We start from the raw sequence: 14564 nt of genomic DNA on the forward strand, positions 1-14564 counted from the left end.
TATCAGATGATGATTTAGTCAAAACGAAAAAGCTATAGCTGTGAGAGTCTTCTTTTTGTGCCTATCTGCAACTTTCCTTCTCATAATGTTGTTACATTTCATCCTGGATTTTCCATTGTTTGATTTATCCCTTACCAAAGACAGATGGGATTTTTGATAAGCTAGGAGGAGAAAAGAATTCTCTAAACGTGTCTTATAGAGTGCCTCATAACAACGAGGAAAGGATGAGCCATCTCAAGATTTCCAAACCATTGTAGCTCCTTGGGGCTTGTATAAGCTAACTAGACTTGATTCTGGAATTGCATGTGTAAGCAAACATGGATAATATTTGTAGTAACCCGTACATTACTACAGCTTGGTGCCACTACTGCAGTGTGCATAACACATCTGAGTATTGTGCTCTTCGGCTGGTCCAGGCCCCTAGCAGAGGCTGCTGGCAGTGGACATCACTTCAGCAACTGGTAGCCAGCAACCCCTCACTGGCAAATGCTCTTTATATCACCATGCACTGGCTCCAGCCAGTAATCCTGAACATGTCATTAAACTGTATTGTACTACCATATTGAATTGTGTTCAGAGTCAGAACACTATTCATGTTGTTAAGAAAACATTTTGGTATCTTCATGATGCTATCATCATAAGCATCTCCCTAGCAGAGCAGTTGTTCCATTTAGCTGTATAACTGAAAGGTATTACAAAGTAGAATTAATATTTGAAAATTGTAAAAAGTTAGTTTTTCAAAATTAGGTGCAATGTCGTGATCACATTGATAAAATGAGTTGAACACTACCAATGGAAAAGAAGTAGTTTTACAGAAAGACATAAAGCCAACAATCCAAATTCATACATTTGTCATTTCATAGTACCATGAATTTCTGTGGGAATTTATTACCACACCTGTCTAAGAACTTAAGTTTCTGTATTCATGAATGGTGTGCAAAATGCAACAAAGCTTTCAAAGAAGCCAAAAGTATGTTTCTGTCACAAAGCATTTTGTGTTATTGTGATACAAATTTTCCACTAGTTTTAGCTTCTGATGCTGCTAAGTCAGACATGGGTGCATGTCTTTCTCGTGTTTTTCGTGTTAGAACTGTAAGACATTCAATGTTTGCTACTTCCACCTGGAGCAAAGAAGAATAAAATTATATATCTTGAATAAGAAGGATATAGCCACTGTATGAAGTCTAAAAAGTATGCTGTGCTCTAAGAGGCATCAACTTACTTTCATAGTACATCATAAACCATTCATCTATAATTTCAGTTACAGAGTTTTGCTGCCTTCCATTTGTAATAGCAGACTGCAAAAGTGGGCTTGAATTTTAATCTCCATGTGATAGTGATTTTAAATATGGTAAAACCGATAATCGTGGTAATGCTGGCATTTTATCAAGATTGTTATGACCTAGACAGATTGAACCAACTGTGCTGTATATGTAAATTACAGCAAAAGAAGTTTCCAAAGGGACTGCCACAGATAGTATGTTATCTGTTTTCATGATTTATGTCAAAAATAACCAATGATCAAACAATATGCCAGACATTCTTAAAGAGTATTCAACGCATTGTAATGATGACTCTGCTGATCACAAATGTACTGTTAAAAAGTAGAGAACTGCAACTTCAAATAGTCTAAAACCCAGTGGCGGATACAAAAAAACCTCAAGGAGGGGATGCTAAAGGTATCTTGAGCTACCTTTACTTGATACACATATACAAAACAATGCCACCTTATGATATAAGAAAGTGTGAACAAATACCTACTGTGAAAGTGACAAGCCAATATGTACCTTACAACGTATAATATAAGGACAAGTTTCCAATGATGATGGTTGTAGAACTTCTATTGTCAGTTCCATTCCTTTCTAGTGCATTCAATAGAGGACCTATATAGTAACAGTGCCTTTTTAGGAATCTTCTCAAAAGCCACTATTACCAGAGATATATGCATCAATAGTTTCTATACCTAACTCATATTATGAGTTAGGTATGGAAAACTATTGTTACGTTATTAGTAAAAATATTGTTACAAGTCTGTTACAAGACTCATTACAATATATTGTTACAAATATTTTTACTGAGAAATTGCTATGAATTACTATTATTAATACTTCACAATTAACAGATCATTCTCACTCTTGACTAATCTTCACACTTGCACTCGCTGCAACTAGGACGTTTTATTTATTCATTCTTCAGTCTTAATATTTCAGCTTCTGAATGTAAACTAGCTTCCTATTTGGCAAATAGTCCATATTGATAATGCTACATATTGAAGGTTCTCTTTACAAGAAAACAGTAGAATATTCATGAGTTTTCTCGAACAAATCAAGAGCACTAGAATGGCCGCGACTTTTCTTTTAAGTTTGTTTTAGCTATCTATGTGCCAGACAGAAACGTATAAAACATGATGACACATACACATGTGCTACAACTACTTGATAACTCAATTGAGTCAAGTCGACTGACGAAAGAAATGAACAATTAGCGTGCGGGCTGATTGGTGGGGGTGGTGCTGGTGGCAATGCGGGCCGTCCTGCATGGGGGGGGGGGGGGGGCACCCCCATATCTATCCGCCATTGCTAAGACATCACATTTTAAAAGAAATATACACAGGCCATTTGGGTATCACTAAAACCAAGTCTGTTGCGCGAAGATTTGTATGGTGGCCTGGACTGAAAAAAGAAATACAGAAAGAGACTCTGTTTTCAATCGATGTTATGGGTTTGGTAACATACCAGCAAAGGCCCATTACATTTGGGAATGGTTTAGAGAGCCATGGGAGGGCTTCACATCAATTTTGTGGAGTTTTCCAAGCTGATGTATCTCACTGTAGTATCTCTACTCATCACTGTCAATGAAACCTTACTACAGAACAACATCCCTCATGCCTGTGGCCTTGCCATGATTGAACACTACCTTTCCCAAGACCCTGCACTTTCCAAACCCACCACTTCAATTCTCATACACCTAACCAAGTAAATGCTAACTCTTAACTTACTTCACCTTTGATGGGTAGGTACAGAGACAAATTCATGGTACAGTCATTGGAATCCACGTAGCACCCTCCTATGCCAACCTCTACATGGGCCACCTATAGGAAACATTCCTAGCTTTCCAAAACTCCAAACTCCTGGGCTGGTTTAGGTTTACTGATGACATCTTTATAATCTGGACCCAAGGCCAGGACACTTTACCCTCATTCTTCCACAATCTCAACACCTTCTCTCCTATTCAATTCCCTGGTCCTCCTCCAACCACTGCACCACCTTCCTAGATGTTGATCTCCTTCTCTTAGATGGCTCCATCCACACCTCAGTTCTCATCAGACCCAACAATCACCAACAGTTCATGCACTTTGACAGCTGCCAGCCCTTCGACACCAAAAAATCCCTTCCATGACCACATGGTCATCTGTGACAGATGCATCTGCAGTGATGAGAATTTCCTCGCACAATATGCTGATGGGCTCATAAAAGCCTTTGCGCACAGGTAATACCAATCAGACCTTATTCACAAACAGATCTTCAATGCCATATCCTCATATAGACCTGATCCTCACATCCATCCCAAGAATCATCCACAAAGAAGTGCCCTGCTTGGTACCCAGTGTCACACCAATCTGGAACAACTGAACCATGTCCTTCATCAGGGCTTTGATTATCTATCATCATGCCTGAAATGAGTGACAACCTACTCAAGATACTTCCATCCTGCTGCCCACTCAACCTCCACAAAATTTTAGTCCATCCCTATGCCACTCCCTCCCCCAATCCCCTGCCACAGGGATCATTCCCATGTGAAAGACATGCCCAATCCACCCACCCAGCATCACTTAATCTGGTACTGCCACAGGCTTATCCTACCCCATCAGGGGCTGGGCCACCTGTGAAAGCAGCCAAATTATATACCAGCTCTACTGCAACCACTGCACAGCATTTTACATTGGTATGACAAGCAACCAGCTGTCAACTAGAATAAATGGCCACTGCCAAACTGTTGGAAAAAACAAGGTGGACCACTCAGTGGCACAACATACAACAAAGCACAACATGGGAGATTTCAATGGCTGTGTGACAACCTGTGCCATCTGGATCTACCCCACCATCACCAGCTTTTCTGAGCTACAAAGATGGGAAGCTATCTCTGCAGAATATTTTTCATTATAATAACCTTCCTGGTCTAAGCCTAAGGTAACTCACTGGCCCCCACCTCCACCCCACATTGTGTGTGTGTGTGTGTGTGTGTGTGTGTGTGTGTGTGTGTGTGTGTGTGTGTGTACACGAATTTCCTACCCCCTGCCCCAGTACATCTGCCCAAAGCTAAGTAGCTAAGTGTGTGCTGTTACCTCATGCCCTAGTCTATGAAATCATGTGCCCAGCCATCTGCCAGCTACCCCTCTATCTGCACCCATAGCTGTCCCACAGATGGCTCCCAACTCTCCTAAAAGCCACTACATGCTGCCCCTCATTTCCTGCCTCCTGCCTCTCTCTATCCCTCACCCCACCCCACCACACCCTACCCCACAACCCCACCTCACTCCAGCACACCCACTGGGGGCCAGGAAAGAGCTGGCAGTCAACTGAGCACAATGAAGGGAGACAGGCATGTGCATGTGACTGAGCAAGTGTGGGTGTGTTTTTGTGAATGTTTTCCCACAAACTTGAAAAAGGAAGTATGTTCCAAAAGCTAGCCAAGATCTGTACCTTCTGTTTGTGTACTTATTGACGATGCAACATTTTTGCCTTTCAGTGAGTCGTCTCCTTTATTCCTAAATAATTCGCAATTCTCAACCAGAACTTTTCATACATTCTTTTAAGTTTTATGTTCATTATTTTGTGGTAAATGAAAATTCAGTCTGTATGGGCAGAGATGTTTGTGCAGTGATGACCAAGTTTGTGTGCAAAGACTACTCACCTGAAATACTTGCAATCTCAAATGTTTGAACAGATCTTTACAGTGAGCCTGATTACTATTATTCCATCAAGGATTTTCTATAGTTTGATTACTATTTTTGGTTGATATTCTTAAGGCCCTTTTCTATACTTCAAAAGCTGTATTCATATTTTGTGCATTTCTTCCCCAAAAAAGAATTCCGTGGCTGAGAATTGTAGGCCTATATAAATGACACTGGCTGTTACATATTGATGACATTCTGTTTCTAATATCTATGTGTATTCACATCATTTCAACTAAGAATCAATTTTCATTCAAAAAATTTGTTTCTGTCACACAATCCATAAGGATCTGTTGAAGGGAAATTAGTGCATTAATTTTTTTGTAAATATGTACCTTGTGTTTTTGGTTTTCTAACATACTTGAGTGTGTTTAATGAATCTATGAAACAAAAAGTACATCTGTGTATCTTTAATAATAGAATATTATATTCTGCTGACAGAAATACTATGTGGTGAGTGAATGCTGTGGAAAGGTTTTTCATCTGACTTTGGGGTATGACCAATGGATAATAGGGTTTAGAGTATGAGTAGCTTAACGCTAAATTTAAAAAAAAAAATGAATAGATGCCATTTTGCAAATTTGGGAAAGGGCACATATATCTTGTATCAAAATAAGAACGAAACCCCAGTGACGGTTGTAATTGAGGTGGCAGATTTCAACATCTAGAATTTGGTAGTAATTGAGTAAATTATTCTCAAGAGTATATATACATCAGTGTAGATTTCTATAGCACTACATATGATTTATCCTAGTCAACTAATATCTCATGAGTGTGATTTCAACAGCGAATTTTTATTTTGTGTCTCAACATAATTTTTTGTTCTTTATACCTAATTCAGTAACACAACAATATGTAACAGCATAAGAATACTTACTTCTTCCTCCAATAGTATTGTGGAGCAGGCTGACCAACAGCCAGACATGACAGTTTTAAATCTTCGTGTAGAACTCCAACAACATGCTTGCTAAATGGAGCAATTTGTGCTGGGGCATGGTCAGTTGTTGCTTGCACCACATGCCTTGATTCTGCTCCTTCTCCTACTGCTGTGAAGGCTGTTACCCAGAACTCATATCGGTTGTGCGTCTCCAAGTATGAAATAGTATAGTATGTCTGCTCACTGGGAATATCAAATTGATCTGTGTCCTGGAGGGATCATAATTAATTACAACATAACACATTACTGTCGTATTTATACACCTACAATAAGTATAATGAAAAATTTCTCTGAATCTTAGTCATAAGATCATTTCCACTTATACAAAAAAGCAATACAAATCATCTTTACAAAGGAAGAATGCAAGCTAACTTGCAAAATAGTTTAACAGAACTACTACATCATATTCATATATATCTGACAAAAATGCTAACTGCTTAATTTTTTATTTACTGGCATAATAAGTGTTCTGACTTATTTGGGAAAAAAGTGTCCACCACAAAAGGAAAGAAAAATCCTATAAAATATATTTCTGAATCAAATGAATTACTGCAGTTTACACAGTTGTAAACATTCAATGAAAACCTTATTATTAAATCAAAATACAGTTTTAGAACACAGCTTCACTGTCAAGGACACCTTAAAGGGGTTTCATAAATAACACAGTACTCCCTTTCATGGTCTGGAATGAGCTCTGCTGATTAAGTCCCTCTTTTGCACCTCTGTAGTGAAAATGACTGTTTAGAAATTGTAGTGTTTCATTTGTGTTGTTAACGCTGTAGATGTGAGAAAAGGCAGAATGAAATTATACTCAGTTAACAGATCACTGCTGTTAGAAAAGAATCAGAAATGTCACCATGTAAAAAGCTCCATTTACAGATCAGAACCTATAAAGTTGTGGCGTAGAGCACCATAACAATCGATATTTGTTCTGTGCGTAAGTGTGCTATCTTTGAGGAGAGGGCTTTGGAGAGCATGTTGGACGCTAACGGCAGTTAGCCTCCGGACTTGTATCTGTGTAGACGCTAAGTGTGAATAAATCTGTATATGAGAGAATTTCTACTTGTTTACCTACAACTATACCATATTCCCTCACTGGTGACCCCGTTTTTGTGTAATACGCGTCCGAGTTACCGCCTGAAGGTTATTTACGCGCCTACCGCATCGGGTTTCTTCGCGATCGCGAGGGCCTTTGTTCAGCTCCAGACAATGGCCTTTCAGCATTCACCGCCGCCCGGATTCCAGCAACATCTCTCCAGCACTCCTGCCATCGTAGTGGACATGCCGCAAGAATCTTCGGAATCCTTCAGCCAGAGCATGCAGTGGAATTCATCGAGTGCCGCCAGTTTCTTCCAACCGCCAACGGTCGTGGACTCTGGCTTTGTTAGCCTGGACCTTCCCACATGTTCTCCACAGAGTGTTGGTCGGAACATTTCTACTCCTGTGTCGAACCCACAATTCAATACAGTTTGTGTCGTCGCGCGAGGTTTTGCTACTTTGGAAAATCCAGTAGTAAATTCAAACTCGAATCAGTTCCCGCCACGTGTGTATCCTTCCGCGCTGGCTAGTCAACAGGTGTTCAATGCTCGCCAAACAGCAAATATCACACCGAGTGTGCATCCTAGTGGACGTGTGTGGGATCCTTGTGTTGCTTCTAATCAGGTCAACAATTCTGTGCTGGATAGTAATTACTCCGACATCTACAACCAGCCCCACCACTCACGGTCCAGTGAATACTGTGCGCATAACGGACATTCACCGGCGTACTTAAGCACTTGTGGCTTCTCTCCGAGCTACCACATCAATGAGAATGCACATTTTGACTACAATCCTCACACCGTTCGAGCGTCCGTCGCTTCTCAGCCGCGCCCCCCCCCCCCCCCCCCCCCCCCCGGCGTCAAGTGAATTTCGTGATTCCCGCATTACGGGACGCCAATAATCCGGACTCGCAATCTTCTGCATGCTCTACTTCCGTCCGAAGTAATAGGCGCACCTCCGCAGTGACTGAAGTGCCGAATCTGCCGAAATTACCAGACTTCAAACCCGCTCACCCTGAGTTCTGGTTTAACCTGGTTGAGCAAACATTCAATGTCTGTGCTTTGGACGACAACGCACGCTTCGCCTGCCTCATGAACCATCTTCATGACCGCGGCGATTTAATTTATGATCTGGTCAAAGCACCCCCCCCTAACAGGGAAGTATGCTGTGGCAAAACAAATGATACTGGAGCGTGTCTCTAAAACCAGGAGAGAAAATGTGTGACAGCTCATCTACGAAGAGCGTCTCGGCGACAGGTCTCCATCCCAGCTGTGGCGGTGCATCCGTCTTCTCGTCGATGAGCAAGTTATGCCTGATGACACGCTCGCAGAAATCTGGACTGAAAAGCTACCTTTGCCTGTCCAGACTGCAATCTCTGCGTATGAAGATAGGCCAGTAAATGAACGTTTATGCGCCGCCGACAGAGCATACTCCGCCAGGCAACGTGAGCTCCATGCACTGCATTCTGGACGCGACCGCACTAAGACGCTTTCTCACGCCACGCCCTTGTCTGGTGCTGCTGATAATAAGTTTTTTCAACTAGCTACCCTACCTGCACCTTCAACTCCTCGCAACGACAGTGCATCGGCCTCTGTGGAAGACTCTGGGGCACATACTCCGTCACCTAGCAACTACCCACAAGGGCACAGGCCCGCCCAACCTTACTGTTTCTTCCACGCGAGATTTGGGGAGCAAGCTCGCAAATGCCAGTCACCATGTTCTTACCCAAACTCCAACCGCAGGTAGGCTACGGTGCCACCTCCTGCGATGTAAACAACGGGCACCATCCCACGTTGCACTCCATTTCGGACAATAACAGTAAGTGTGGTCCAGTCTATGTTCGCGATTTATGATCAGGTGTATGTTTTCTGGTAGACACTGGCGCAGACGTCTCTTTGCTGCCGGTTCGCCTAGCAAACAATAAAGTGCAACCACACAAAACAGTACTTCATGCAGTGAACTTGTCTACCGTACAGTGTTCGGGTTCCACTTTGTATACAGTGAAACTTTCGCCCGAGTGCAAGCTGGAGTGGATGTTTCTAGTGTCAACAATTGAAGAACCTATTCTCGGAATTGATTTCCTCAGGCACTATCAGTTGTCACTAGATTTTGTGCAAAATACTGTGTTTTACCCCTCCCTTAACAAACATATTCCTTTCGCTTCGCCGAGTGACAGTTCGGCTAACACCAAACATGTGTGCTGTGCCAAGAAGTGTGTAAACCTATCCTTGGAGATGCAATCTTGGACAAACAAGTGGCTAGTGGAGTGCGCCAAGTCTTCTAAGTTGCGGATGGAATGTATGGAAATGCTGCTGCATCTCCGCGACATACACCACGAGTTGGCCTCCACACAACAACGCCTCACGGCACTACAAGCAGACGACTTGTCGGCTACAGACAAGGTCAGTCCGTGCCAATCTGGTGTTCCCGTGCCCGCGCACGTTAACGACAATGTTGTGAACTCTGTAAACTGTGTCAGCACCCCCTTTTGTAATGATAGGGTATGCCCGAGTGCTCATGCTCCTTGCATTCCGAATGGAAAATTAACTTGCCAAGCTTGTGGCAATGAACTATGGCCATCTGCTGTCCGGCCACGCCCACTCGTGCCTACAGCGCTCGTAGCGGCACGGCCCGCTACCAAGAACCAGTGTACCAACCTTGCCCATGTTAACAGGTGTGCGGCCTTTACGCAGCCTACGAGCGGGTGGCACACCTGTACTTCCGTGCCCTCAGCGCCACAGCTTGGCCCGTCCGCCACTGCCTGCTCCACTTCACGGACATCTGACTATCATGCCGCACCACGTATTGCAGTAGTCACTAACGGCACAGTTCATCGGTTACGTCTAACGGATGGGCCGCCCATATCGCAACGTTGACGCCGCCACAAGCCGGAATTTATGAAAATTGCAAAAGAACAATTGGACGATCTGTTACAAAAGGGAATAATTGAACCTTCTTCCGGTTGCTGGGCTAGTCCTATCTTGTTTGACCAAAAGAAAGATGGTACTTGGCGTATGGTCGGAGACTATAGGCGTTTAAATGCCCGCACCATCATTGATAAATATCCGGTCCCACACATCACAGACTTCAATCATGCGCTCGCAGGTGCAAAGTACTTCTCTGTTTTGGACTGTAAGCAAGCATTTCATCAGATTCCTATGGCTCTGGAGGACACTGAAAAGACTGCCATAACCACTCCCTTCGGGCTGTTCCAATACAAATTTATGCCGTTTGGGTTGAAAAATGCACGCCAAATGTGGCAGCGTTTCATCAATCAAACTTTATCCCATCTAGACTTTTGTTTCGTATATATGGACGACATATTGGTTTTTGCTTCTACTTTAGAACAGAGTGAGGAGCGTGTTCAAGTCGTGAGATATTTTAGCAGCCGCTGGTATTGAACTGAACAATAAAAAGACTCAATTGCACCAGTCATCCGTCACATCCCTAAGTTATGTTGTGTCATCAGACGGTCTGACACCACCACAGGACAAGATCAAGCCTGTTCTCGAGATGCTATGCCCTCAGACCTATAGGGAATTACGCAGGTTCATCGGAACAGTTAATTATTACCGGAAAGATTTGCCAGCCACTTCTGCAGTGCAGGCTCCTCTCACAGATGCTCTCGCTGGCCCACAAACTTCTGGCACCCGCCAGGTACCATGGACACCGGACATGGACAAGGCATTTAATGAACTCAAACAGCTGTTGGCCTCCGCTGTCACTATTGCTCACCCACAAGCGGACGCCACAATGTTTATCACTACTGACGCTAGTGACAATGCTATCGGCGCAGTACTGAGTCAGACATACAACAATGTTACGACCCCCCTGCAGTTTTTCTCAAAAAAGCTAAACAACGCGCAGAAGAAATACTCAGCATTCAACAGAGAACTACTTGCAGTTTACAAGGCCATAAGACACTTCAGAACTGATGTTGAGGGACGAGATTTCTATGTGCTCACTGATCACAAGCCGTTGGTTCCTGCCATAAAAAATCCTGCAGCTGATCTGCCCCCACGACGCTTTCGTCACATAGATTACATCTTGCAATTTACAAATGACATTCGCTACATCAGAGGAGCGGACAATGTGGTCGCTGATTTTTTCTCGTGTGTTGGTGCTGTCACAACCTTAATTGACTTAACGGACCTACCTCGGCTGCAATCAACAGACCCCGATACCATGCAGTTAATTTCAGACCACATCTGCTCTCTCCAACCGGTACGCTCTACTTTCCCTGGCATATCTGACTTAGTGTGGTGTGATGAATCGACTGGTACATTGCGGCCATTCATTCCTAAGCCAGGTCTTTGACAAACTACACACATTAGCACACCCCGGTGTCAAAGCCTCCACCCGTCTGGTAGCTGAACGGTTTGTCTGGAGAAACATGCGCCGTGACTGTCAGTTTTGGGCAAGGGCATGCATGGTGTGTCAACAGAACATAGTTTCCAGGCACACTTGTCCACCCCTTGGCTGTTTTGCCCAACCTCCAGGCCGGTTTCACCATGTTCATGTCGACCTCGTAGGCCCATTGCCCCCCTCCGAGGGTTTCCGTTACTTGTTTACAGCTATTGACAGGATGACTCGGTGAGCTGAGGCTGTGCCTATTCTGAACATTACCTCTGAGACAGTAAGTCGAGCATTCTTAGATTCGTGGATCTCTAGATTTGGCTCACCTGTTTACCTCATCACTGACCAGGGGCGACAATTCGAGTCTTCAGTTTTCTCTGACTTATGTAAAATGTGTGGTATTGTCAAAATTCATACTTCTGCATACCACCCCCAAAGCAATGGGCTTGTCGAGCAATGGCATCACACCCTGAAGTCTGCTCTGTGTTGCCATGACTCACTATGGACAGAGGCCTTCGTGCTTCTTGGCCTTCGTGCAACTTTCAAGGAAGACCTCAAGGGGTCCGTAGCCGACTTTGTATATGGCCAACCTCTGGTTTTGCCTGGAGAATTAGTCACTCCAACCCCACTTCCATGGCCCTCTGAACTCCCTTCACTTCTTGAGCGGGTGCGCTTGCACTGCAGCAAAATTCAGCCGCCACCTCCGGCTGCTCATACACCTCCGCGCGTGTACGTACCGCGCACGCTAGACTCTTGTGAGTACGTGTTTCTCAGAGACGACCCAGTCAAAGCCCCATTTCAGTCGCCCTACACAGGTCCTTACAAGGTAGTCAAATGCTCTGAGAATAACATGGATCTCCTCATAAAAGACTCTGTAAACACGGTCTCACTCGACCGAGTGAAACCAGCTTTCATTGAGCCTCAGGTGAACCTCCCTGATTCTGCCCCTATTTCTCCCACTCCTGCTTCGAGCGGCCATCCATCTTCCCACACCATGCATTTGGGTATTGATTTTCCACAGCGTGTTTCTCTGTCAAGCACTGCTCCTTCTCCGCGTTCATCTAATTCGAGTGGCCAATCTTTTCGGGGCTTCACTCCTCACAGCCCTCGCAGTCGAACTGCCAACCACTCGGATTCTACCATTGTGTTACCATCTTCGTGTGACAGCTCTTTGTCACGCCGTTCAACCCACGCTGGCTCCTCGTTGCCTTTGGTCACGCTCCCTCGTCTGTCAGCTGATCGCCCAAGGTTGTCTCCTGCACAGTCTAGTGCACCTGCCACCCCCCTCTTAGCAGATGCTTCCCCCTGCCATGGCTTTCCCACACCTCCCTGCCTCTCTACCATTGCTCGTACAGGTGCCATCCAAGAATTCACAACACATTTGCACCCTGATGACATACATAAATTATCTGTTGTCGTAGATGGCGATACAGTGTGTGTGGTACTCGCGTGTGACAATATTGAGGGAGGAAGTGCAGAATCTCGTGTGGTGCGCCGCTTTAAATTGAGCAGAAGTGCTGCGTCTGGCAATTTGAGCACCTTTGTTAGGCCTTCTGGCAAGGTGATTCTCCGCCTGCCGGCTGACGAAGCGCTACACCTTCACTCCAGGATAGGACATCGTCTTCAGCCGCCGGCGTCGCTTGCTGACTTCACCGTTGACGTACCGGGCTTCACCCCCCGGTCTCCTACCAGTCGATCGCTTCCGCCTGATGCAGAAGAACTGTGCGTTACCTTCCTAACTTCTCACCCCCCCCATTCACAGGGACGTAATCCATACTGCGCGGGAGGGGGGGGGGGGGGAGGGGGGGGAGGGGGGGGGGCAATGTGGCGTAGAGCGCCATAAAAATCGATATTTGTTCTGTGCGTAAGTGTGCTGTCTTTGAGGAGAGGGCCTTGGAGAGCATGTTGGACGCTAACGGCAGTTAGCCTTCGGACTTGTATCTGTGTAGATGCTAAGTGTGAATAAATCTGTATATGAGAGAATTTCTAGTTGTTTACCTACAACTATACCATATTCCCTCAGAGTCTTTTGCCTTCTTTTCATTGTACGAATGGGTGGTCCGTAGTTCAACTTTGAATACTAGCATAAACTGAATGTTAAAGTATTTCTGCTGCTAGAGTTTATAACTGATAAAAGACTGTTTGTCACTGAATCTCCTCAGTTTAACAACTTTCCTTTGGATATGATAGTTGCTCAAAGACTAAATGATAATGGAAAATAAATGTATCCAAAAATGTGGGAAAGGAACATTATATTTCAACAGAGCACTAATGGAGTGCAGTCCGGGCAATTATTCAACTCATTATGGTTGGAGGATGAATGACTTTTTGAACTGAATGCTCAGCCCTTAGATTGTGTTTCACTTGCTGAAAACATGGCCTGTTGTTTTGAGCATCATATGAAGTTCAGAGACACTGCAGACATGCCAGAATGGAATGGGTACAGAAAAGTGTTACAGTTAACTCAACTTCAATGCAGACATATTTTGGACTTAAAAACAAGATGAAATGTTCTGTTGAAGAATTTGACAATAATTTGTGTAAAAGATGTTGCTTGTATGTCACACAGTTGTCAGACGGCGCACAGGCTGTCTCCAGACGACAACATCATACTGATCCAGCTAGACTGTTGTTATCATACAGAATTCATAGCATAGTTTAAAATCATTGTTGGAACCAGATTGTCAGCTATGACCATTAAGGACTGGGAAACATCAGTAAATAAAATCTGCTGCTCATCACACTTCCTCTTTCACCTCATCACGGTGGTTTAGTGAGGGATGGAACTAAAGGAATGAACAGCACAGTTTAATGAAAATATTACATTCCACTGGACAACAACAACAACAACAAATAATAATAATATAATGGACAGCATCTAGTCATACAAACATACTTCTGCCATTACAAGTGACAAAGATCACTTAGTGGAAAACAGTACACTGAGAGGATATTTGGCATACATATGTATGTGAATGATCATAACTGAGAGCACCAACAGATTCAATCTTTTTATCAATTTAAAAGGTCCACTTATGCAGCCTTACATAATTATCATTATTTTAAATCTTAATGTGCCAACACAGAACAGTTATCTGTCAGTTATAAGAGGCTAATGAAACATAAAGCCAAAGCTGGTCAACTTAATGTTATGGTTCCGTAACCCTAAAATTTCATGTGGATCAGAAATCTTGTACTATGAAGAGATAGCATAATTTAACACAAGGGACTAGCTCTAATCAAGACTTAAATATTCATTATAAACAGTACTGAACAATT

The 14564-nt window shown here is 43.7% G+C and overlaps 1 protein-coding gene across 1 annotated transcript in view; it reads right to left on the bottom strand.

The window, feature by feature from the left end:
• LOC124776150 (Down syndrome cell adhesion molecule-like protein Dscam2) overlaps positions 1–14564 on the bottom strand; it is a 138441-nt gene that overhangs the window by 66814 nt on the left and 57063 nt on the right. The window contains exon 7 of the mRNA XM_047250987.1: positions 5832–6100. Within this exon, the coding sequence (XP_047106943.1) occupies positions 5832–6100 (269 nt within the window). The remainder of the gene's footprint in view (positions 1–5831; positions 6101–14564) is intronic.

The sequence above is a fragment of the Schistocerca piceifrons genome, chromosome 2 (assembly GCF_021461385.2).
Source record: "Schistocerca piceifrons isolate TAMUIC-IGC-003096 chromosome 2, iqSchPice1.1, whole genome shotgun sequence".
NCBI lineage: Eukaryota > Metazoa > Arthropoda > Insecta > Orthoptera > Acrididae > Schistocerca > Schistocerca piceifrons.